Source organism: Abramis brama (assembly GCF_963993115.1).
Source record: "Abramis brama genome assembly, chromosome: 21".
In the NCBI taxonomy this organism is placed as follows: Eukaryota; Metazoa; Chordata; class Actinopteri; order Cypriniformes; family Leuciscidae; genus Abramis; species Abramis brama.
This window is the reverse complement of record NC_139983.1, coordinates 20656922-20682670: the sequence shown is the minus strand read 5'-3', so window position 1 is coordinate 20682670 and position 25749 is coordinate 20656922. Positions and strand designations below refer to the sequence as shown.

The window sequence follows — 25749 nt, the reverse complement described above, 5'->3', positions numbered from 1 at the left end:
GTCTGTCTAAGACCTTTCAGCAGCTTCCAGCCATTCTGCAGACACACGGGATAAAGTAAAAAAAAACAAAAAAAACAATGGAGAAACATTTTCCTGAATAACATCAAAAAGTAAAGAAAAACAATTATAAAACAAGAAATCTCAATTGTTCTATTATATTAAAATCAGAGTATAATTAAATTAACAGAGGAACACTAAAACACATTGAAAACACTTTTCAAGTGCTGTCTTTTTTTCCTTTTTTAACAATAAAATGAGCCTCACACAGCCCAGACTACAACACTAAAATAGATTAAAAACGGAAAAAAAAATTAATGTTTTTTTTTTATTTTTTTATCATTGGTAATGTCAGGTGATGATTCTTCACACAGAGAAAAACTAAAACTACAGAAGCCAGAAACCTCTACAACCCTTCCCACATATCCAGGTAAATTCATCAAAACTTCTTGCTTACCGTTAGCACTGTAATTTTAAAAGAAATTAATCATAATAGCTTGGTTTCAGTACATGTGAAATTAACAATGACACTGTCGTAAAACATCATTCTTTAAGCAGGACAAGAAAATTCAGCTTGTTTTCATGTTTGCGTTTATCTTTGGTTCATCAGGCATCTTAGACTTTCTTCAGACCGGCAACGATATTTTTCCTTTATTTGCAGATCAGATTGTTTCTTTGCAGTCAAAAACCTGATCTACACCACATCCGTGTGGCACGCATCTGTCTGAACGATCAGATCGAATCTGCACTTGGAACATATTTGTCATTTGGGATACATGTACCGTTCAAAAGTTTGGGGTTCGTAAGATTTTTTTTTTTTCTCCAAAGAAATTAATACTTTCATTTCTTGAATTGATGAAAAAGTGACAGTATTAGCATTAAGCAGTAATTAAGCAGCACTACTGTTTTCAACATTGATAATAATAATAAATGTTTCTTGAGCACCAAATTTCTTCTTTAAATGATCACAGTTGTACTGTATTTTTGATCAAATAAATGCAGCCTTGGTTAGCGTAAGAGACGTTTAAATGGTAGTGTACGTAACACCAGTTTTGGGCGCAGTATATTCATCAATTATGTCCTGAGAAGAGGCAGAGTATCCAGTTTCTACAATTATCAGTTACTGTATGAGCAAGTCTTTTGGGATTGTGCTAACGCTTACATCATTACTGATGTAAATACATCGGATACCGACTGCACTGTCTGAACAAACATCATGTGCAAACAGTCAGTCCTAAAACTGTGAACAATGCTTCAGACCTCAGTGTTTGAAATATCAATAAGTTACTAGGTTTAGTGTAAATGTTTACAATACAAGCAAGGGCAACTAGCTTAAAATCGCTTGTTTCAAAACACAGCTTAGTTTTTGTTTTACATGGGGATCAGTGCTTCAAAAACCAAATATTAAGCAAACACACCGCTGAGTGAGTGTGTGAGAGAGCATGGGAGAGAAAGACAGCATTTGAAAAACACACAATGTAAAAACAAGCAAAAAGAAAGAGGGGGACACAAAAGTCTCTGCAGTGAGTCGCTCAGGCAACGTGACCGTAGCGACGCTTAACCACCTTTACCACCGGAACTGCTGCCTCTTGTCCTGAAGGGCCTAAGGCACGTTGCCAGGTCCAGATTTATCCCACGGAAGATCTGCGACACCTCTGCTAACAGTGCTCCAAATAATCAATCACCCGTGAGATAGATTTCTGTCCTGTGGTTCCAACAGAACACTGGTGTGATGGGAAAGAAAAGAGAGATGTAAAATACTGATTTCAAATGTCATTGGCCAGATATCAGAGCAAAGCCACACATTTTGTATCAGTGGTCACCTGGCATTACATTGCTATCCAGTTGTGATCTGGTCACATTAAAGGGGTCATGAATTGAGAAATCAAATTTTCCTTGAGCTTTTGACATATAAGAGGCCATCATACTATGAGAATATCCTCTAAGTTTCAGAACTGAAAACTCCCTTGTTAGTCCAAAAACAGCTTTTATTGAAACCAAGCCCAGAGAACGACTCGGTTTGGAATGTGCCCATTTATGACGTCATATCGTTACCACTGTAGCCCCGCCCACTGATTCTCGCAAGACAGGTAGTAGGTAAATAACATACGTGGCGCTAACACTGTATCGAGCAATAAACATGCCTTTGAAGAGTGCAAAATGCCAGGTTGTGGAAAAACAGTCGCTGCTTAATCTTTCTGATGCTGGATCTGCAGCATCAGAATGAAATTAAAAAAACAATGCTGTGCCTTCTATATTGGATTCTACAGGTATGGCGCAACACTGAGTAAAAAAGTTTTTACTATGTCACTATTGCTTTGCTACAGATCGTTTGATATATATTATGTGCTGATTATGTGTACCTGTCTAACCCAAATCACCAGTAATATGTAATGATTAATGTCAGATGTTCTTTGTCTCAAAATAGTTTATTGCGGTTTATGTGTCAGAAACCATGTGAAGTTGACCGTTTAGCCACTGTTTTGATTTACTCTTAAGCTATGTTCAGATTGTCAGTCCAAATCCGATTTTTGTACAAATCTGATTGAAATCCGATCAGATTTAGCTTGTGTGAATGGCTAAAAATCAGTTTCAAGCTACAATCATATGTGGTTTGAAATCCTATTCAAATCGCATTTCTGGAAATCGGGTTTCAGTTTGACCGCTCTGATCAGATTTCTCGTAGGTATGTGGCTTTCTCACGCCACGTTAAAGTCAGACGTTGTTATAGGAAACATGCTGAAGGTCGCTGCAGAAACAATGTGTTGTTGCAAAGTGCCAGAAGAGCAAAAAATGACAATATAACGGAGACATGTTTTGAAACTGGCAGAGACAACAGCGCGGAATTGTGTAATAAAGCCACGCATACCAGCCTACGCTTCTGCCGCTGCCTCAGAAGACACAGTAGTCCAGCACGGCGGCTATTTCCACGTTGTAAATAAGACAACATCTCTATTGCAAACCACTCCATGTTGCGGTTGTTGTTATTGGCGTATACCTACCAACCATTGCCATAGAAACCAATGCAGATATTAAGGAAAACGAAAGAGCAGCATGAACACACAAATCGGATCAAAGAACGCTTCCTTTACAATTGCTGGAGCTGTCAATCAAACAGCGCGAGTGTTTTGGACTCTCACCAAAACTCCCGTTATAATCAACAAATCTCTTATTTACATTGTGTCTGCATTGTTAGTTATGATGAAAGCAACCGTTAGTGTGCAGAAATCGAGTTGCAAAGACGAGATCACTGCATTCATGTGCTCAAAATGATGTCTGTGATCGACTACAATGCTCATCACTGCAACCTTTCATGCCACGATCTCTTTTCATGAATAGTTAACCTTGAGAGCTGTAATAATAAAAACATGCTCAAAGTTGAGAAAGTTCCACGTCATACTTAGCTATTTCATATGCAAAGATGTTAGAAGTCTCAGAAATCACACCCCTTCAAAGAGAGTGTTCAAATAAGGGGGCTAAAATCAAATCATTTATTATGAATAAATATATTTTTGATTTAAAGGGCATATTGCAGTTTTTTTTATTTTTATTATTAATATAACCGTGAATGAAAATACCATGTGAAAAGTTAATGCAGGATTTAAAATTGTTTTGCAAGACACAAATTTAGTAGAAAACATGACCATTTCCTTGACCGTGTTGAAAAAACGTTTTTTCAACCTCGCGTCATTACGTCACGAGAGGGAGTCGTCTGCCGGCTCTGCGTTTGCTCAGTGCAGAGTAGGTTGGTATTCAGTAGGAGCGGTCGTGATTCAGTGTGTTTTCAGTGGTTATTGTATTTCAATTTAGGGTCATGGTAAATTATTGTGAATTATGGCCTGTCAGGACATGAGTCCAGAGGTTTCAGAACAAGAAAAAGGATGAGAGAACGGCCAACGCCGCCTGGTCTCGTAGCTCTCACGGAGGAGCGGAAGCATAAAGGAGGAGCAACGACAGTGAAGATCAATAGAGGGACAGGCCTGGACTTATGTTGTGTTTTATTATATGTGACAGCAGTCGTCCATGTGGGGCTGCTGTCTTTTACTTTCGTTTTGTATTTGTTTATTTTATTATTAAATTGTGTGTTGAACTTTCGCCGGTTCCCGCCTCTTTCTTCCCACATCTAACTGCGTTACACTGCGTTTTGTGCAGGTGAAGAGACGGGACTTCACTTCTGCATCTGCTTCGAAAAACGCGGTAGTGTGTAGTATTCACTATAGACCGGAGGATTATAATCCCGGCGATATGATGGGGTTGAACATGGGATGCCGAAGCAAGAACCAAGTGAGACTCCGGGCTGGTGCAGTTCCTTAGGTGCACACTGTCCCAGCTTCAGGTCCGCCGTCAGCATGTGGCTCGGCCGGCGGGAAACATGGCGGTCACGTATCCGTCAGAGATCACTTAGTGTACATCGGTTTTACAAAATGTGCCTTGTCTTAATTTAATCCATGAACATATCCTACATAAACTTGTAGGCTAATGTAATGCATTTATGTGTTTGTAGTCTGCAGCCAAAACTTATTATCATAAATAGTTCTATAATTCATTTTCAATCTGTGCAAAACCACTTTAATGTTTGTGTTGGCTGTTTCTACATATAAAGTTTTTATACAGTAAGACAGTTGTGATTGTGATTATTTTTTAATTCATTGTCACCAAAACGGGGCCATTCAAAGCCTTTATAAAGTCCCTTTTCCTCTGGAAACTGTCTCCTAATGGCTGACACAACATATGGAGGTAAGGGTCCAATACTAGCTTTGCTATTGCCTGATACATGATAATAAACTGTACAATATTGTGATCTGAGCATAGTGCTAGATATATCTATAAGTTAACACTGGTCTCTCATCAAGACACCTGCCCTGTTCTCCTCACACCACAACTCAATTTGTCTCCTCTGACCATTGTTCTGTCTAATCCTGGCCTGTCCCTGCTCTCTTGGCCGCATAGCAAGCTCATAATTATATGGCTGAGGTCCGTCATACAAGTAAACATTTAGGCTACAATTTCATCAGCATCCGAACCGTCATTGCGATCCATTGCTTTCCTATTGTTTACTTTGACCGCACTCCCTCCCATTACGTCACTTCCGGTTTGGCGGTTTTCATGCGAAAGTAAAACTTTCTCACAAAAATGACTCCAGAAGCCTTAATAGCGCTTTAGAAGTATATATTTTTATTTAAATCTAGTTCCTACATTATTTTTCTATACAATGACTCACTGGGTACTCTAACCTGCAATATGCCCTTTAAAAATCTTAAAATATATTGCATTTTTTTCATGATCCCTTCATGAAGTAATGTGCACTATAGAATTTGCACTACAATTAATCATCTTCTACTTACAAACTGGGTTGTACATTTTTGTCATGCTGTAATATTCAAAGGTCAGTAAAATATTGTAACACTTGCCATTTTTAAATGTGGAATGCAAGGTGCAAAATGTTTGATGTCATTGTAGCACTTACCGTCAGGTTCATGAAATTAAGGAATTTCTTCAGCATTTCTGCCATGATAGAGAAATCTCCCTTAGGAAGATTTTCCCGTACGGTTTTCACATTCATCTAAGAAAGAGATAGAAAAGATACATATTTAATTACATTTAAATATTTTTAGTATCACCCGTGATACTAAGTATTTAGTTTAAATATTTTAACAAAAAAGTCATGTTTTTTATTTATTTATTAATTATTTAATTCTTTTTAAAGCATTCATCAGTTATTATAAACTGCATTTTCATTCTTCATGTCATTATCATATGCTACCATTCAAAAGTTTGAGGTCGGTAAGTTTTTTTTATGTTTTTGAAATAAGTCTCTTATGCTCACAAAGGCTGCATTTATTTATTTTTAAAATACAGTAAAACATTAATATTGCTAAATATTACAATTTAAATAATTGCTTTTAATTTCATTTTAATTTATTTTAAAATGTAATTTATTCATGTGATGGTAAAGCTGAATTTTCAGCATTATTAACCAGTGATCCTTCAGAAATAATTTTTAATATGCTGATTTGGTGCTCATAAATTTTTTTTTGAAAAAACCTTGACCCCAAATGGCAGTGTAGATTTTCCACACTTTAGTGATCTTCCACACGACACCCTTGGATTTTGTATTTTACGACACTTAATTTAGCTTTTTTGTCACTGATCAACAGAAAAATACAATAAATGTCAAACACAAATAAATAACCTAAATTATCAGTGGTATGATCAACTGTGTAGTCACAGGGTTTCAATTTATTATAGTACAAATAAACATCTATCTGCAAGGTTCAACTTCTGGTGAGTCATTATTGTGGCAGACTATAGACCGTGAAGATAAAAAGAATACTCCAAATATCTCCACGAAAGGGTAATTGAAAAGCACAAGAAAGGGGATGACTACAAGATTTCGAAATCACTGAACATCCCTGGGAGTACTGTTAGATCAGGTAAGAAATGGAGTATTGACACAGCTGTAAATCCACCCATGACGACCCTGAGGGAGCTACAAGCTTCAGTGGAAGAAATGCGAGAGGTTGTGCAGAACCGTTACCGAGGTGCTGCACCACTCACACCTTTATTGGAAAGTGGAAAGGAGAAAGACACTGTTAAAAAATATCGACTAGAGCTTTCCAGAAAGCATGTGGGAGACTCTGAAATCCAGCTGGAGACGGTTCTGTAGACTGATGAGATCAAAGTCAAGTTTTTGGCCATCAGACTAAACATAATGTTATGTGTAACCAACACACTGAGTATAATCAGAAACACACCATCACCATCGTGGATCATGGTGGTGACATCATCTTGCTGTAGAAATGCTTCCACCCATGAAGGCTTAAGGCTGAGTATAATCAGCCTTAGACTTAGACTTAGACTTAGACCAGGTAGACTTAATTTTCCGCGTTCTGCTCCGTCTCATGCAAGTCTTTCAAAGTATACTCCTTTGGGCGTGAGCACGGAAAGAAGAGTTCAGCACTATCTAGTGTAGTTCACTAGATACACTAGACACTAGATAGTTCAGCACTATCTAGTGGACTTTGTTTTCAAGCGTTCAAGTCACTTGTACATGCGCAGATGACAAAAAATGACATCACACGGAAAATCGCGGAACGCGGACGGCCGAGGTATACTTTGGGCTTTACAAGGGAATGCAGAAAAAAAAAATCTGAAGGAAAACTTGCAAGACACCAGTAACCTGGGAGAGGATTTGTTTCCCAGCAAGACAAAAAACCCAAGCTTAAAACCAAAGCTAGTGGAATGGCTTAACATCATCAACGACAACAGCAACATTAATACCCTGCCAAGTCAAAATCCAGATTTTCAATTGAGAATTTGTGAGTGGACCTGAAAAAGAGTATTTTCTACTGCAACCTGACTGAACTGGAGCAGTTTTACAAAGAAAATGGAGAAAAATTGTAGAGACCCATTCCATCTGAAGTTACATCTACAAAATACTTGTATACTTGAATACTTCTGCAAATTATTATTTTGTATTAAATAACTGCAATAAAGTGACCAATTCGTAGCAATTTGTATTTTTGTTTTTTTTGTTGATCACAGTCAAAAAATATAATCCTTTTTGGTTCAAAACTAACCAACTGCTCTTTAGAGCACCTAAAGAATGACAGGAAGTGATGCTCACCGGACTCTCCTGACATAGACACCCAAGCAGAAGAGCTGAGTATGACGCCACAATGCTGTCCTCCATGTGTTTCCCAGCATGCTGCAGGGCTGAAAAAGGAAAGATTAGACAGGAAATTAGCATAAAAGCTTGCCCTTTAGTAAACAACTGGTTCTCAAATGGTTTTGTCATGGGACCTTCATTTTCACATGATCATTAAGCTGCAACCCAAATTTTTTGGAATTTGAACCAAGCAAACATATTTATTAAAAATGGTTATTCATTTTTGAGGCAAGATACTTTTTATCTCAAAAACTACCTTATCTACCTTTACTTTTTAGCTAAGAAAATAATGTTAGAATAATGACACTGACATATAGCCTGACTACATCTCATCTGACAGCAGATACTGAATCAGGACAACGCTTTACTTAACTGTGTCTGACAGAAGTAAACAGCTTTCAAAATAAACGTCTTGCATCAGAGAAACTTTTAGAATTACGTTTTTTTTTTTAACTACACACTCCATGACCCACTCAAAGCAGTCTTGCAACCCACTTTGACCCACACAGCAGAGTACAAACACAAATTACAAAAGAATAGGAAAAAAGTATTATGTTTATGGAGCCTTCATGAATAATTTCATATAGCAATTTAATGTCAGTTAAGGTGCAGTCACATTAGAGAAGTTTCAGTGAAATTCTGCCATCAAAAAGGTTCATTGTCCACTGTCAATGGTGTAGTGATTGCGAAGCACCACTTACACAGAAATCACGTTCAAACCAAGCAGCATTCTGTTGGTCAATATGGTGAATTCACGCAAAACACCAGAACCCGATGTGCCCTTATGCAAAATTTCAGATAACAGATTTCTATTGAAATAACTGTAAATGTGACTGCACCAAGTTAAATCCAAACAAGTCATGAAAAGGGTTTGTTATATATTGTTAATTCATCAGTGAATAATTGTTACCTTTATTGAGGTCAAGCTCCTCTTCCTCCTCTTCTTTCTTGTCATTCGTTTCATTTGTGTCATTGGTTTCCGAGGCGACCCACTGGATCTCTCCGGATGTTTCCTTCCACTCTCCGCTCTGGTCTGCCTGAGGTTTGGGCGCCTCGCTTATGAGATCATCAGTCTGCGCCTCAGCTAGCACAGCTGCTTGCTCCCGTTCAAGGAAGAGCTGCACACACAGAAACACTTGTATTAAGTGGCTAATATTTATCAGATTTAAGGATAAACACCTGAAGCAGGCCATCTCGCAGGTCAAATGTGGAGACTCCTCCTAGTCACCTGAACCAGAGCAGCCAGGGCGTTAGATGACTTTAGTGTCGAAGGTCCCTTCTCGCCCTCCGTCTTACTCTCCTCCTCTCCTTCTGTCTTCACGTCGTTCTCCGTCTTCACGTGTACCCCCGTCTCCATCAGGTAGCTCAAGTCCAGCTCCATCTCCACCAGACAGTGTCTGTTTCTGGCACTGTACTCCACCAGATTTATCAGCAGACCAAGACCCTGCGCACACCCATTCGCATTCAAGTTTTGCCACACGTCAGTAACTAAGCAGACACTACACTAAATAACAATCCCAGTCAGTAGTACAAACTCTGACAGTTGGCTTCAGTGAATGTAAATGATGATACATAATAGGGGTGCGCCAAAATATCGATATGGCGATATCTCACGATATTTTCTCCCGCGATCGATTCTCGACGCGCTCATGCCAAGTATTGATCTTAAAAGCCGTTAGGGCGGGCGTACACGGTGCAAGTTCGGACACTCGGGAGGTCATGAGATCAGTTTAACTGATAATCGCGTCAAAGCAGCTGGTACACGGCACGACTGTCCTGCATGAATTTTATCCCGAGCCGAAAGCAATCATGTGGGCTTTCGCGCTAAACCGTCATGTTGTGAATGGGAGAGAGAGAAAAGTGTGTGTGTGTGTGTGTGTGTGTGTGACAGTGACAGTGTATGCGCACGCTGTATGGTTGCTGCCACTGAGGTATAGCCCCATCGACGTGGTTGTGTATGATTTGGCAATAGGGGACAGCTGGTGAAAAAACATGTTTAAAAATTATCGGGAGGTCGGGAGGTGCTCGTAACGTGCTCGGCTTGTAATTCCTCTCACATGCTACGAGCCGGGACCATGCGAGCATCACCGATTCCACTCAATTTCTCCCGAGTGAAAAAAATAATCTGCAGCAAAACAAAAATAGTGTCTGTGACTGTTTTGTTGCAACTGATAAGACAAGTTGTTTTTGTTATTGTGTTTCATCCAAAAAAATAAATGGAGATTCATTTTCCTAATAAAAAAAAAATCTTTTTATTTCTTAAAACATGATATATTGTGAGTTATTACTGATAATATATCGATTATCGCAGTATCGCCATATCGTGATATTATCGGTATCGTGAACAATGTATCGCGTATCGTATCGTATCGTGAAGTACCCAGTGATTCCCAGCCCTAATACATAAAGAACAAAACATTTTTTTTTTCAATGTTTCGACATTTAACTTCATACTGCTGTTAGACAGCTATAAAACCTTAAGCACCGTTGTATTCATTTGCATTTTTTTGTTCTGCTGTTTTAATTCATTGTAATTTGTTTTACTTTTTATTAAATTTTCAATGCATGTATATTTTATATTAAATCAATGTTTAAATAACTGATGACAACTTACCGGTGTTTTAATTTTATTTCCTCAAATTTATATGAAATTTGTACTTTAACTTATATTAGGGCTGGGAAAACGATGTGTTAATTTCTGTGATTAATATTTGCATTTTAATGTTTTAATGCATTAAAATAATTACATCATCCATTTTCACGTGATGCAAGAGCAGCCAACTAAGGATGGCCCACATGTACCCAGGCATTAACAAATTAAACAAATAATTGATATTTAATCATTTAAATATTTGATATTTTACATATTTGTATCATTTCCACATTAATTAGGAGATTCAATATATTTATAATTACAAAAATATGATTCTGAAAATATATTTATGATTTAAAAAATGTCAGGTGTGATTCATTGTGATAAATGATGGATTATGTTTGAAAAACATCTAATAAACCAACAGCCTAAACTTATGATTCTTTTTTAGAAAAAGAAAAGCGCCATCTCACCAGGACACGGATGTCGAATCTCTGCTCCTGAGGCAAATAACGCGGGACCTTAAGAACGCAGTCCAGAGCCGTCATTAGGAGGCCATCCTGCTCACCTGTTTTAGTGCTGCCCCACTCTGAGGGGTCACAGAGAGTGTTACATTACATTCTTTTTATTACATTAATACAATTACAGTTATTTTATATTGCTTCATTCTCCAGTATGTGTTGAGCAAGGCTTGAATTCTTTGTTACACATCTCACCGTTATCATGTGTGAGGTTGAGCAGAACTCCGATAACGGCTCTCATACAATCCTCCACGGCCTTGCCCACGTTGCTATGACTACTGTGCGGGAGGGCGGAGCTTGATGAAGGGACCTCTCGGCTGTAACGCTGTATCATCTGCTCACAATGCTGCAGGGCCCTACACACACGCACAAAGCACAACCTCAGAATGACAACCGTCCTGCCACACAAAGCATCACTGTGACTACACTTTCCATATCATCACACACCTTGCTGAGGACACTATGAGCTGGGACTCCTTGTAGGCGATCAGATAAGCCTGGTTCTCGAGGTTGTGAAGTGTAACCTGGATGTGAAAGAGAAATATGTTTTAAATAAATTACACACCGAAATAACAAGCATTTTCTTCAAGGGCTGTCAAAGGTAAGGTTAACTTGCAGTAAAACATTTTTTAAAGCTGTTAATTAGCTTCTTTCTGCATTTATTAACTTTTACATCATATCATCCTGTTCGGTGTGATTTCTGATTAGAAAATCTGATTAGATTCACAGTGTTTCAGAAGTCTGTCGGTCTGGGGCATAATTACATTTAAAATTGTCAATAAAGTCCATGCTATAATTTAATTACTGCAGGTTATTTAATTATTGCAGGTCTTTCTTTAAAGGAAATCAATTCAAATTATTAATCTGGTGTCCACTCACACTCTCCAGAACTCTTAAGCAGCGCTCCGCTCCCCAGAGTGACGCCACCAGACTCTCTTTATCTTCTTCTTTACTTAAGTTCTCCACACACTCTTTCACTAAAGGCAAAAAAAAACATTTCTAGGCATTTCCTTTAACAAATGTACAAATCAAATACAGATATACTCAAGTAGGGTACCTTTATCTACGATGTGGTCCAGTCCCCCAAGTAAGCGCAGCTCCTCCTTAAACCAGTCTCCAGCTCGCTTTGACGTCAGAGATAGTAGCGTTTCCATCGCTAAGTGACCTGTCTGAGATGCAGAAAGAAACAGTTTGGAGAATTGCATTCAAGCAGATGTGCATACAAAGTAAAAACTCCAAAAAAGGTTCTGGCTATTTTTCTTTAAATAAAAGTATTTTCAAAAAGTTTTAATTTTAAATGATGAAAAGCAGCACTTATGACATAAATAGAAACTTTTTTTCTGGAAACCCCCCCCCCCAAAAAAAAAAAAAAATTAAAAGCATTAATAATTTTGTTATTTTGATCTTTCTGCCTTTACTGTATTTTTCATCAAATAAATGCAGCCTTGATGAGCATATGAGACTTGAACAGTAGTGTATGTAAAATATGCAATGTTTATAAAGGAAAACCCTTTCTGAAATAAAAAGCCCAAGTTGCAAAGATCCTTTGCATTTGATTTCCTAAGCTTTCTTTGCTGTACAGACTACAAACAACTAAAAACAAAAACAGATTTCTGCTGCCTGTCTGAACAAAGCCAAGGTGACTGGAAGTACATTTCTTCACAAATATTCATGGATTTTCTGGTTCGGTTCTGACATATAAATGCGAGAAACAGGAGTATGAAGGTAAAAGAGTAGCAAAACTCGAGAGCATGTAAATGCGAATTTGAGAACTTGTACAACTCAACATTCACCTTCAGATTTGTATTTGACAGGTTTTCACATTGGAGCTGTGAGTGTAAATTTTAGCGTACAAGTATGAATATTTATTGTACAAGTTCTCAAATTCACATCTACATGCTCTAGAGTTTTGCTACTCATTTACCTTCATACAGGAGTCACTCACTGTGATGTTCTCCAGGTCCAGATGCTTGTTGTGGACTGTTTCGCAGAGTTTGCGGATCTTCTCTTTAACTCGACTCATCTCTTTAGCTGTTAACTGGTCCGCTACAGAGTCATCCTGCTCTAGTTCCAGCAGCCTGATCATCAGCTCCAGACAGGAACGGTCCAGATCCATATTCAGCCGGTCTCGGCTCAGGATGTACATCAGAGACGCCGTGCAGAGAGCCAGATTCTACCAGATCCAGAAGAACGGGGGAGAGAGAGAAGGAAAACATTGCAAACATCTGACCGTAACTTATACGCCAGCATGTAGATAGCCTCGAAAGCTAAGAGAAATTAACTAAAAGCAACAAAACTTTGGATTATAAAAAACATCCCCTTAACAGTAAGGCATGGCCTCTTGTGACTTATTGCTTCTAAGCATCTGTCTTGACTCATTAAATGGATTTAGTTTATTTTTTTACTGAACATCCTTCAATATACAAATAAATTCAAGTCAAGCCGAAAGAGTCAAGGCAAACTTTGTGCACCATCTGTGTAAACTGAACTAACAAGATTTACAGAGTAACGGCTCAGCGTCTGTTTGCATTTCTCCCTTGTCTGCCGGCGGAGATGATTACTTCTCCAATTATTGTATACTAATTAAGTAAACAAGCTGTGTTCATAATGATAGAGCTGTGATTGTTTAGAATGATGCTTGGTAATACAGATTAGTTAGTTTGTTGGTAAATTAAAGACAGTTTGGGTGATTGGATTGGTTTGATGGTTAGGTACTGGATGAGAAACTCACTGGGTGCTGTTGGGCATCACTGAGCATCTTAAAGACCTGGGCCACCTTCCCTCTGGCCCTCAGGTGCATGCGGAAACTTGGCATGGCACAGCGTGTGGCCAGACTGATTATACTGTAGTCAAAAATGGAGGGGAAAAAAGATTAGTGGTTCTGTGTTATAAACATGTCTTTGTGTGTTAAAATTCTTCTTAAAAATGTGGGGGTGCTAGTGTTCAGTGTAGTTAGTTAACTAAAACTATTCAAAATCATTTTCATTAACTAAAATAAAGCTGAAATAAAACAAAATATAAATATTAAATGAAATGAAAATTTGAGCAATGAAATTAAAAATAAAGCAAAATAGAAAAAGACAAAAACATATAAAAAGGCTAAAACTGAAATAAAATGAAATTTTAAAAAGCGGTGCATGTTTCACCAAAAGTGAGAAAAGAAAGATTGTGTTGTACTGAGACAATTTCATAATTGAAATCATTATGCATGATAATTAAAAGAATAGTTCACCCAAAAATGAAAAAATTGTCATGAATTACTCACCCTCATGTCTTTCCAAACCTGTAAGATCTTTTAAATTAAATCTGAGATTTCTGTCATTCTATTGACAGTCTATGCAAATACCACTTTGACGCTTGAAAGGGGATGTCTAAGGCTATTTCATGCATTCTGACTCATTTACACTGTTAAAGAGGTGGGTTCTCATACTAAACATGGCCAAAGCTGTTGGAGCCGATAGCCTCGTGGTCAAGTGCGTCGACATATAACGCCGTTGTGCTTCGGGAGACCCAAGTTCGAGTCCCGGCTTGTGGACCTTTCCTGATCCCGTCCCCCCTCTCTCTCTCCCACCTCACTTCCTGTCTAGCTACTGTCCTATCCTAATAAAACACAAAAACGCTAAAAATAAATCTTTAAAAAAAAACATGGCCAAAGTTTTTTTAAAAACAAGTTGGAATATTTCTGTTACTCCTTCAGTATTTGAATACATTTCAGAAAGTTTTTTTCGAGTATGGCCCTGTATGACGTCATAAAGGGCGGAATTCCTTGTATGGGCGCGTGCACACATCAAGCAGAGTGAGAGCAAGCCCATGCCCATCAACGTGCTTCGTTCGTTTCTTTGTTCGTTGCTCGAGAAAGATTTGTCATTTTGTTTTTAGATCACAAAATCAACAATGTCACCAAAGAAATGTGTTTTTGGTAGTGATGGCGAAGTGCAGCTTTCTGAACCAGTAAAGCTTTACACACAATTGTATCAGAAAAAGGTTCATTACTCGAGGCTTTTCAAATCAGAGCTTGACAAGTACTGTAAGTGAGAGTCGCAAAATGTCACAAAATGTTTCACAACCAACCAACGCATTAATCTTAGAAGCTAAAATTAATGAATGGATAGATGAATAAAATAATGAATCAATATACTGATAATAAATCAATATATTGATTACATGACAACAATCAGTTCCATTGCATAATCCTAGTAACTCAAAACAATAAAGATAACATTTTGTATTGTGGATGTGGACATTTTTCCTGTTTGTAAACAAATAAGTAAATAAATGCAGGTGCATGCACACAAAGACACAGTAATGCAACGCAATACACCTTAACAACCCGCCCTCAACATGCCCTGTGTCACACATTTTTAAACCTCTGAATCAGAGTACGAAGCAGGCACGTGGGTGTGTGAAACGCGCATATAATGTAAACACAAACGTATAGTGAATCAAAAATTAACCAGGGATAAAGCGATGATGTATTGTGTGATGTATTTGTTTAGCTGACCACCATAAGTGTCCATTTGTTTATTCTAAAACCACTCAAACAACGGAGTGACTCTTTAGCTCCGCCCACAGCACGCCTCCAGGAGCTCGATTGTTTTCGGAAAGAAGCGGTACAGCTGTATCTTTTATAAATCTGACAAAACTAAAGACTCTTCGGAGATATGAAGGATGCAATACTACTCTATAGGTACTAAAGATTAACATGAGATTGGCAGAAACTGTGTGTTATGTCCCCCTTTGAATTGAGCGGTTTAGTCCAATTTTTTTTGAAGAGACACAATCGCTTTTAATGATGAACAGACTGAATTTAGGCTTTTATTCACATATAAACATTGATCAGCAAACATAAACAGAAGCTCAACCGAACCTGCTTGACGTGTGAGAACAAACATCATTGGTTCTTGATGAAGCTCAAACGTGTTGCATAACACACGGGAATGAACCTCATTGGCTCCCACACATCAAGCGAACATGATTGAGCTTTCTTTTACCACAACTGATGTGTGAGTTGATGAATTTTTATATGTGAATAAAAGCCTAAATAAATTAAATCTGTTGTAAATCTAAAATATCTTCATTTGGGTTTCGAAGATGAATGAAAGTCTTGTGGGTTTGGAATGACATGACTGTGAGTAATTGATGACAGAATTTTCATTTTTGGGTGAGCTAACCCTTTACAGCTAATCACAGCTGCGGCACATATAAATGAGGTTGTTATATTCAAATGACCCAGAACACTCCTTTCAGCGTTTGTCTCACCTAAGGCAGCGTGTGTTGAGGGGTTGTGTGCTATTCAGGCCCGTCTCCAGATACTCAAAGTCGTCAGTGAACTCCTGATTCTCCCCAAACTCCACCACATCATTAAAGTGCTTCACATGTTGGACCACTGTGTACAACTACACACACACACAGGACAAGAAATAAACATTAAAATATAAGCATGTCTTTTGTTAAAGTTAGTGTTGTTATTGTTTGTTATTAGCATATTTTGCAAATAGAAATTAAGATGAAATAAAATAAAAATTAGATGGAAAAACCTGAATGAAAATTAGAAATGCTGCTTTAGAAAACTGAAAATATAAAAATAAAACCTAATTAAAAATATGAATAAATGCTATAATAGTATATTTTATAGCTGGACAATGAATCGTTAAAAGATTGCGATCTCAATTCAAACACCCACACGACCTTATTACTAAATGTCATCGATTTGGAACGAAATGTCTATTAAACCTTTGAAAAGTACGATCACTGCGGAGCATTCAAGTGAGCCAGAGAGAGCAGTTGTCAAGTATAGATAGAAAACCTAACAAACAGTCTTTTCAACCACATAGTATCTTACAAAAATTAATTTCACAGAAGTACTGGGATAAAAGTTTATAGTTCAGTAGCGATCAAAATAGTAAAGCACCTTTTAAATATAAAAACATGACGCTTCAAATAAAGATTGTACAAATTAAATTGTTACACCAGCAAAAAAAATGTTTTGCCATTAAATCATTCATTCAAGATTTTTCTCAGAACATGCTGATTCATCCAGTAATGAAACAAGTGAAGTCTTTATGAGTGAGTCATTCATTCATACCGATTTAAAAAAAATAATTTATTCAAATTAATTAAATACTTTTTTTAAATGGACTTTTGTTTAGTTGTCTATTCAGAACCGTTAATTCTATTTTAAACAAAAACAATAGTGATTCTCAATTTATCCAGAATCGTGCAGCTCTGTAGTTTATAAATAATACTAAAATAACACTGGTTTAAGTGAACACATTTCAGAAAGAATCATTTACATTATTTCTCAGAGTGCAGTGCTCACCTCTTTGTGCTCCTTCCTGCATTTTAGTGCAGTGACGATGTCTTGGTATGGCACAGTGGGAATTGTGACAGACTTGATGACTTTAGGAGGAGGGGGCGGAGCTTTAAACACTCCATCATCTTTATGGGAATTTGTGTCTTTGCTGCTGCTGGACACACTGGCCTTCTGTAAAAAATAATTAAATAAATAAAACAACATTATGGTGCACAAAGGCAAAGAAAATGTCAGGGTATAAAGTTCAGAGTTCATGAATGGAGTATTTTACGTACAGGTACAGCCACAGTATGAGAGGAAGCAGGATGAGGCACTTCCTCAGGCTCGGGTTGATTCCAGTGACGAGCATTATATACGGCTTTAGCAGGAGACTGCATTAAACACACACATAAAACAATTAAATAACAAATTTATCAAATTAAAACAGTAGCTTTTTGATAAAGTTAATCTGCTTCTGTTAAAGCTTTTTTAGCCATACTTTTTTTGGCCCGCTGAAGATCTTGCGTCCGATCTCCTTTGACTTGTCGGTTTGCTTTCCATGTCGTTCCTTCTGTGAGCCTGAAGCTTCCGTCTCATCCAGCGACTCCTGCGAATCTGACAACAGGTAGAGAAAAAAAATATTGCTCTACATATTATCATTATTTATAATAACCCTTTAAATTTCCCATCTCGCTAAAAATGAAAAGATGAAATTGTGCATTTATGAGGAAGCGTGTTTTGTTTGTGAGTACCTGTACTTAGGCTGCTTTGACTCTGTTGACTCTCCTGCGAGTCGTTGAACTGGGGACTGCCCGCGCTGGTGGCCAAAGCTTCCATTGCTGCCTTCTTATTCTTCCGTCTCTCTTTAGCTGCTGAGTCGTCCTCATCCTCGCTGTCACTCTCACTCAGCTCGTCAAAACCAAAGTATTTGATCTTGTAGCTGGTGCTGCCAGATGCAGTGGCGTCTCCATCTGCGGCCTGAGCCTCAAAGCCAAAAAACTCCAGTTTCGTCTCCTTTTTGCTTTTACTCTGAGTGGGTCTGAACCTAAAAAAAATTAGAGGATTAAAAAAAAGAAATACAGATGACAGAATAAACAATTTTTTTGTGGTCTACAATTTTCTGTAATTAAACGAAAAATAATATTTAGTTTGTAATATTACAATGCAATAAATTATGTTTGAAAGTCAAAACCCTCTGACATTATATGGTGGGATTTCCAAATTGAAATAAAACAAAAATGTTTAGTGCACTTTATCTTTGCAAACTTATTTAAAGACAAGTAAAGATAAAAATACATATTTGCAAATTTGAATAACTGAAATTAAAAACTATAAAATTGAGTAAATTATAATAAATATATTATAAATGAGATTCATTTATTTATTTGAGATTTACTGTATTAATATACATAATAGCATTATAAAAATGTATTATATACTTATAAATTTATTATAAATATTTTTTTTAACATTATATAAAATAGCACTATTTAAATAAATAACCACTGATTTTACCTGCTTCCAATACCAGCCTAATCAAACAAATTACAAATGCAAATTAAAGCTGCAAGCAGCATTTATCGGGGTTCAAGCATTTAAAGCCTTTAAGCACACAAGCATCAAAAGACATTAAGTTTTATTTAGCAAACTTTTAACCACTGACATCATAGATGGAAAAGTCAATTTACAGCCAATACAGGCAATTTACCATAGGAAATATATGTTTTTCAAAGCTTTTTGACAGTTATAGCGCCATCTATATATATGGTCTGATCTCCATAAAATTTTGCATGCTTGTTTAGAATGTTATGTCACATATGCTTGAATATGCATTTCATGCTTGAACCCCTAATAAGAATGAAAGCTTTTTGCCAGTTATAGCGCCTCCTATGGTCCGATCTCCATGAAACTCTGCATGCTTCCTCACCACGTTATGACACATATGCTCGTCAATTTTTGTGAAGTTCTAAGTTTTCCTTTAGGATTTATAGGCTTTTGAGTGTATTTTGTCACGCCCATTTTCTAAATGACCCTGTTACAGCCACCCAAATGCAAAAGTTAAACTTTTTTTCGATAATTATTGATTGATATTGAGTCCAGAGAATTGTCCTAGACTGGTTTGGTTCCGATCGGGCCAAAAACCAGGGACTAGTTCGCAAAAGTAGGTTTCGGACAAAATTCGACATAGCAGAAATTTTGTTCTGCCTAAATCGAAATTGGAGATATTTTGTCCGCCTTGAGCCAGGGATCACAGTGGTGTAAGACACTTGAGTCTAGGACAAACGGTCTAAGAGTTATGAGTGATTGTGTACTTTTGGTTGCTGTAGCGCCACCTATGGGCCAATCGGGGTCATACTCTGAGAGGTTGTCCCCAAAATGAGGCCTACCATCTGGCCAGGTTTCAAGTCTCTAGGCCTTACGGTTTGGCCTGCACGATCAGTTTTACAAATCCTTACAATTACAATAGGGTTTCAGCATTTCATGCTTGAACCCCTAATAAAAAGGCTTGATTTGTACCTGGAAGGCTTGGCAGGTTGTGTGTCCGTTTTCCTCCTAAAGGTTCCCGCCTCTCCCATGTCAGCTTGCACTGGGGTGACAAAATCATCCACGCTCCTTTCAATAGAGTCCTGTATGGTCACATTACACACAGACACACAGGATGGGTGAAGAACCGTGTAGTCCCTCACCCGACCCCGACCTGCAGGCTTGACCTCAGAACTCCCAGCGACCCCTGCACTGGCGCTCTTCATCGTCACAGAGGCTGGTGCTGGACTCACAGCAGGAACCGGCGCATCACCGGCTCCAGAACTATCCGCCCCTTTATTTCGTGGTCGTCGGTAGACTCTGTTGCTGGATGGTTTAAGAAGCGGAAGCTGCTCAAAGTCAACAGGTTCCACTGTAGGTTCCGGTTCAGCGGTGCACTGCTCTGAACTCTTGAGCCCATCAGAAGAGTTCCCATCTTGGGTGGAACTCCCCTCGCCGGACCCAGGAGGAGAGTCCTCCCCGAAAGAGTCCCATTCATCAGAAACGTTACTACTGTGGGTTTTCAAGCTGGAGACCTGGGAGACTGGTTTGCTTACTGTGACACTGGATTTGCTCCAGGCTCCTACAGTGCCAGTGACATGTGATGAGGCTGGATACGTTTGAGCTGCAATTGAGATAAAAAGTGTTGGATTGTTATGAAAAAAGAAATTGGTGGAACATCAAAACACAACCACCAATATTATATATAACAATATTGTTTAAAAACATACTATAACATTATAAACAATGTACGATATTATATAAAAAGTGTTGCTTACATATAAACTATAGCAAAATATAAAACAGTATTATTTAAATGTATACACATTTTAATATATATATATATATATATATATATATATATATATATATATATATATATATATATATATAAAAATAGTACATAACAGAGTAAAGTTTTAAATTTAAAACAAATGCAACAACCCAGGATTCTTACAGGGATAGTTCACACAAAAATGAAAATTCCACCATTTAATGCCAAACCCATATGACTTTCTTCTGTTGAACACAGTGAGAACTCTACAACTTGATTGTGAATGATTAATTCAGCGGCTTTGTGAACTGAATCAACCAATTCATTGAACAGAGTCACAGGACTTAAAAGAACAACTTGTTCACAAATCAGAAATCACTACTTTTCTCATGAACCCATCAAGGTGGGAAAAAAAGGATTTTCAGTTAACAATGACTTAAAATCCACCCTGTAGTCAATAATTGTATCCCTTAAAACTCATCTTTGATCACCAAAATGACATATTTAAAAGTTTTTTTTTATTCATGCCTTAAAATAGCTTGAATGTAACTACACCCTTGCCTCATTTAGTATACACGGTTCTATGAATATGCAAATTAGCCCCGCCTCCACTCACTCAGGCCAGTTCAGAGATCCACTCGTTGACGATCACACGTTGAACTGATTGGTTACAAGGTAGTTTGTGACGTCAGAAACACCAGCGATTTCAAACCGTGTTTTTGCGACTGTTTTTGGTTCACTGCAGTTTTAAGGAGAAAATACTCAGCAATGGTGTTGACTTCTGAATTTGCACATGGTTTGTCTTAAAGCATATTAAAAACTCCACATAGACATAAACAACATTAAAAGCAAGCTTGATTTTCACCACAGGAGAACTTTAAATTTAGGTCTGTTCCTCACACAAAGCTAAGACACTGGTCATACGGACCATTTTATGGTGATTTTACTGCAACCGCATGGGGAAAAAAGCAACCAGCATATTCTTCAAAATATCTTATTTTGTGTTTCACAGAAGAAATAATGTCATACAGGTTTGGATCAACAAGGGTGAGTAAATTTCTTTCAAACCCCACACTAAATGTTTCCACAGTCGGATGTAGATACTAGATATAATTAATATTACTATTAGAAGTTTAATGATCCTTAGAGGGTCATCACAACCTGAGCCCTTGTTTCACTGCTCCTCTAATAGGCGTAATTAGCCTTGCTAAAGAGCCAAGGGAAAGTGTGGAACTGCATTGGGCTGAAAATATCCTGCTGAGCCCCAGAGTCTATGCCAGTGTGCTTACATGAGCACCTCAACTTCAGCAGAGCTACTGCTATTCTCAGCACTGAATAAAACCAGTATAACCTGCTGCAGAAAGACACAGTGACTTCATCACCCCACATTACACAATGGTGTGAGATCGTTGTAATGACTCAGACATCATAATATTGGTCTGACTCAAGTGATCTAGAAGGTCATTTTAAGTATCCAGTATTAAGCACCCTAAATTACTCTAAAGCCAAGGGCTTGGACTCATTACAATAGCAGAAGCACAATAATAATTGTGTCATGACAATTTCTTGTATGATGATGATGATTGTCCGTGATCTAAAAGAAACTGAAGTCATAATTTGGTCACCCCAATAGTTCCCATGGCATTATTACAGACACACTCAATGGCACCTATTTACACCTGGTTTTAAAAGGATAGTTTACTCAAATGAAATGTCTGCCATGATGCCATCATTTACTGACCCTCATGTCATTCCAAACCCAAAAGCTTTTTTTCAAAGTTTCAGAACACAAATTAAGATATTTAGTATTCTCTCATTTTTGCAAAGCGATCGTCTCTCTTCAGAAGACTTGAATTAAACTGCTTGATTCTTTTGAATGTATTTATGAACGTAAACATTTTGGTTGCGTGGACTTTCAATGAGTGGGCAAAAACCTTAATTTGAGTTTCGAAGATGAACAAAAGTCTTAGGCCTGGTTTCAGAGACAGGGGGCTTAGATTAAACCAGGATTAGGCTTTACTAGTGTCCATTTTGAGACAAAACAATGGCGCTGACATATTTTAAGATATATTAGAGATTTAAGATATATCTCTAAGATGAATTAGAGAAGTAGCCATGCCTGATTTGTGAACCGAGTCCAATCTTTTCAATTAATTAGTTGATCCAGTTCACAAAACCTCCGAATGGATCATTTATAATCCAGGTCACACCGTGTTCAACAGAAGAAAAAGTCATATGGATTTGGACCAACATGAGGGTGAGAAAACGACAGCATTTTTGGGTGAAATGAACCATCCCTTTAAGATTTGCGCCGGTAATGCACTCATAAGTATTTCAGCATGAATGAGGTGCTCCACAAAAACAAACTTTAAGCGTTTCATTTCTTACCTGGGCTATTCATACCAACCACCCCGCTGCTGATGTTTGAGCTGCTCCCCAAGGAGAAAGTACCCATACCAGTCACAGCTGTGCCCCCACTGGGAGTATTTATCAGCTCATTCCCAGATCCTGTTGCATCTGAGCCCATCTCAGATTGAGGAGTACCTCTGGAAGTGACCGTTTTGGACTCATCATCGCTGTCAAAGCCAAATGGATCCTCTGAGCTGTCATCATCATCAAAGCGGGGTCGTTTAGTCAGCTCAGGAACCTCTGGCTTGAACGAGGGCCGTTTGACCCCCAACTGTGCCTTATAGGTGGTCTCTCCCCATTTGGTGCTGAGCGTAGCCTTCTTATTAGAAAACACCTCGTCAAACTTCGAGCTGGCCTCTCCTCCTTTACGTGTATATGTTTTACTAAATCTGGACGTCATGTTGACGTTTGTTACATATTCTCTATAGGAAACAAAAGACATGGAGAAAATAAATGTAACGTCAGCATCTCAGCATGTAGGAACAAATAAAAGATTTGTATGTATTGCACCATGTTTTAAATGCTACAATGGAACTAAAGTAGATAAATATGCAATAAAACATTCATTTTAACCATATAAAGCCTACTGAATCAATTGATACGTGGTTTTCTAAAGCGTCTAAATGATCAACATTATCAATCCTGTTGTACACAATCTTCTACATGCATTCTGCCCTCTAATTGATATTTCATACTTTAGTAAGTAAGTTTAGTATAATTCTAAACATTTCCACCTTCAAGTTGTGGTACACGTGTCTTTGTGCTGTGAAGTCTTTAATGATTTTTAGTAACATTTCAAGATAACAGTTTTCTGCACTGAAGCAACATTTACTTGATTAGCTGGTTAAAATGTAAGAATCATATATGATGCAACAGGCTTTTGAAGATGTTTATTTGTACATTTCTCAATCATCATTGTATTGCATTACATTATACATTTTACCCCCCACAATTAAAACAGAGCTTTGATCATAAAACTAAGCATATTACTAATACATATTATTGAGAGATGTAAAGTGACAACTGATATTTGCATTTCATGTAATAGTCAGATATACTGTTACTAAAAATCCCATTACAATTTCATCTTACTTTTTTGCCACATACATACATAACATCTGCACCAAATTGCTCATTTTCACTCAATTTGGACCTCTGAATGAAATTGAGATGTTTTTTTCCTCCTCGAGTGTGAGCTCCACATTTAAATTTTTCATCATATCATACTAAAAGGGCTATTAACGCCTGATGTATCAAATATGAAAGGAAAATATGAAAAAAATGTTTTGTCTAAACGTTCAATAAACTGTTTTCTAAAAAATGTAGTTTTTTTCCTGACTATTAACGTTACCCCACATGACAGGCGTTACAGAGCTAGCATAGTAAACAGACTAAAGATGGTTTAAAAGATAAAACAAAACGAACTGAGGGGCATATTTCTAGCACACAACTTCTTAATTTCAAAAACGGATTGTTCACCTAAATATTATTAATAATAATAATAATTTCAAACCCGTATGAGTTTTTTTGAGAGGAGCACAAAAGAAGATGTCAGGAGGAATGTCAGTCGCAGTCACCATTCACTTTCAATCCCTAACATTCTGCCTAACATCTTCTTTTGTGTTCTGCGAAATAAATTAAGTCATGCAGATTTGAAGCAACACGGGTGTGAGTAAAAGATGACAGAATTTTTAGTTTTGGGTGAACTATCCCTTTAATGAGTAACGTTACGAGCAGAAACATTGTTCATTTACCATGTTTGCACACTCACCGATCCTCCGTCTTTCCTCTGGGCCTCTTGTGCTCCGAGCAGCCGCTAAAAAGAAGCCCGGCCGATCTGTTCAATGAGCAAAAGTGCAAAGCGCGGCTGCAGCGCGGTGGAACTGGAAAAAGTAGAAATTAGGCCAGATAGTGAACTACTGCTGTTGTTTATTTGTGGAGATCTGGATCGGTCGGACTGCGATGCGCCATTAGAGTCTCCCCTCCCTCTCCGCCCCCAACGTCGCGGCGTAAAGCCTAGCGTCACACCACAACGCCGCTCGACCAATCAGACCTGTGCGCACAGAGCGTCCGTGCAACAAACGTAGTTCCGGTTGGATGAAGTTAAAAAGAAGGAGCGTTCTAATTGGATGACAACGGTGACTGGAAACAGTGGAAAGGGGGGTTTCGTGGTGAGGTCGACAGGTCTTTTTATTTATTTTTATTTTTTTGAACTTTCAAAATTACTAAATTCAGCAAGATCTTGAAAAATGTCAAATTTCACAATTTGCGAGTAGAAATTGAAATAGCAATAATTAAATAAAGCGAAACAAATAACGTTGAACTTGACATTAAAGGGCATCACAAACACGTTAAATTCAGTTAACAGAGAAACAGTTCTTTGGAATTATTGGAATCTAAATAAACTTTAAAGGCTGTTTGAAAATGAGCGTTTGGGGTTTGATTTACTCTATTTAGTCTGATGAATATACAATTTTCCTAATGACAAAAGACATCGATAATATATATATATATATATATATATATATATATATATATATATATATATATATATATATATTATTATTTATTTTTTTATTATTATTGTTTTTTTTTATATGATACATGCTAGAATAGAATATATTTCTATGTTGTAGAATTTTTGTATTGTTTTCAACTTGTATTATAATTTCTGCCTTTGCTCACAGAGCTTTTAGATCATTGGGAGTTTCTTGTATTGTAGTAACCAGACAACTTCCACAGCCCTTAAAATAATGAGAAGCTATGGGATATTGCATGTTATTCTATGCTTCCTTTTTTTAAATAGAGTTTTAGACATAAATCATCTTTCAGAGGGGAAAACTGAAAATAAACAAATAATTTCACCTCTTAAAATCTAGTAAATTTTGTTCACAAATGGTTCACATTCTGCCACCTGTATGTTGTCCTCTCTCTTTCACAAACACCATGGTGTCTGTTTCGACACCTGTT

At 37.5% G+C, this 25749-nt stretch overlaps 1 protein-coding gene across 3 annotated transcripts; it reads right to left on the bottom strand.

Annotated features, from left to right (window-relative positions):
• Positions 1 to 24790, bottom strand: wapla (WAPL cohesin release factor a). 3 transcript variants are annotated; one of them, XM_084097710.1, is made up of 20 exons: positions 24551 to 24790; positions 22759 to 23201; positions 19590 to 20220; positions 17825 to 18117; positions 17572 to 17687; positions 17369 to 17464; positions 17100 to 17264; positions 16040 to 16176; positions 13512 to 13623; positions 12726 to 12953; positions 11838 to 11949; positions 11660 to 11757; positions 11228 to 11304; positions 10976 to 11136; positions 10733 to 10848; positions 8895 to 9110; positions 8577 to 8784; positions 7625 to 7713; positions 5465 to 5560; positions 1 to 1721 (listed from the first exon to the last, which is right to left on the bottom strand). In XM_084097710.1, the coding sequence occupies exons 2-20, from the start codon at positions 23177 to 23179 to the stop codon at positions 1656 to 1658; spliced, it is 3438 nt and encodes a 1145-aa protein (XP_083953836.1). In that variant the 5' UTR covers positions 23180 to 23201; positions 24551 to 24790; the 3' UTR covers positions 1 to 1655. The 3 variants fall into 3 exon arrangements, with proteins under 3 accessions (XP_083953836.1, XP_083953837.1, XP_083953838.1); XM_084097711.1 differs by having other exon boundaries at positions 24534 to 24785; XM_084097712.1 differs by having other exon boundaries at positions 17100 to 17261; positions 24551 to 24785.
• Between the last annotated feature and the right edge of the window lie 959 nt (positions 24791 to 25749).

Excerpts from the sequence above, each read along its gene's own strand:
- wapla (XM_084097710.1), bottom strand. The coding sequence starts at position 23,179 with ATGACGTCCAGATTTAGTAAAACATATACACGTAAAGGAGGAGAGGCC. Across the intron at positions 17,465-17,571 it reads TCTTCAGCGGGCCAAAAAAA|TCTCCTGCTAAAGCCGTATA; the intron begins GTATGGCTAAAA and ends TGTTTAATGCAG. Across the intron at positions 11,950-12,725 it reads TGGACCTGGAGAACATCACA|ACAGGTCACTTAGCGATGGA; the intron begins GTGAGTGACTCC and ends TCTGCATCTCAG.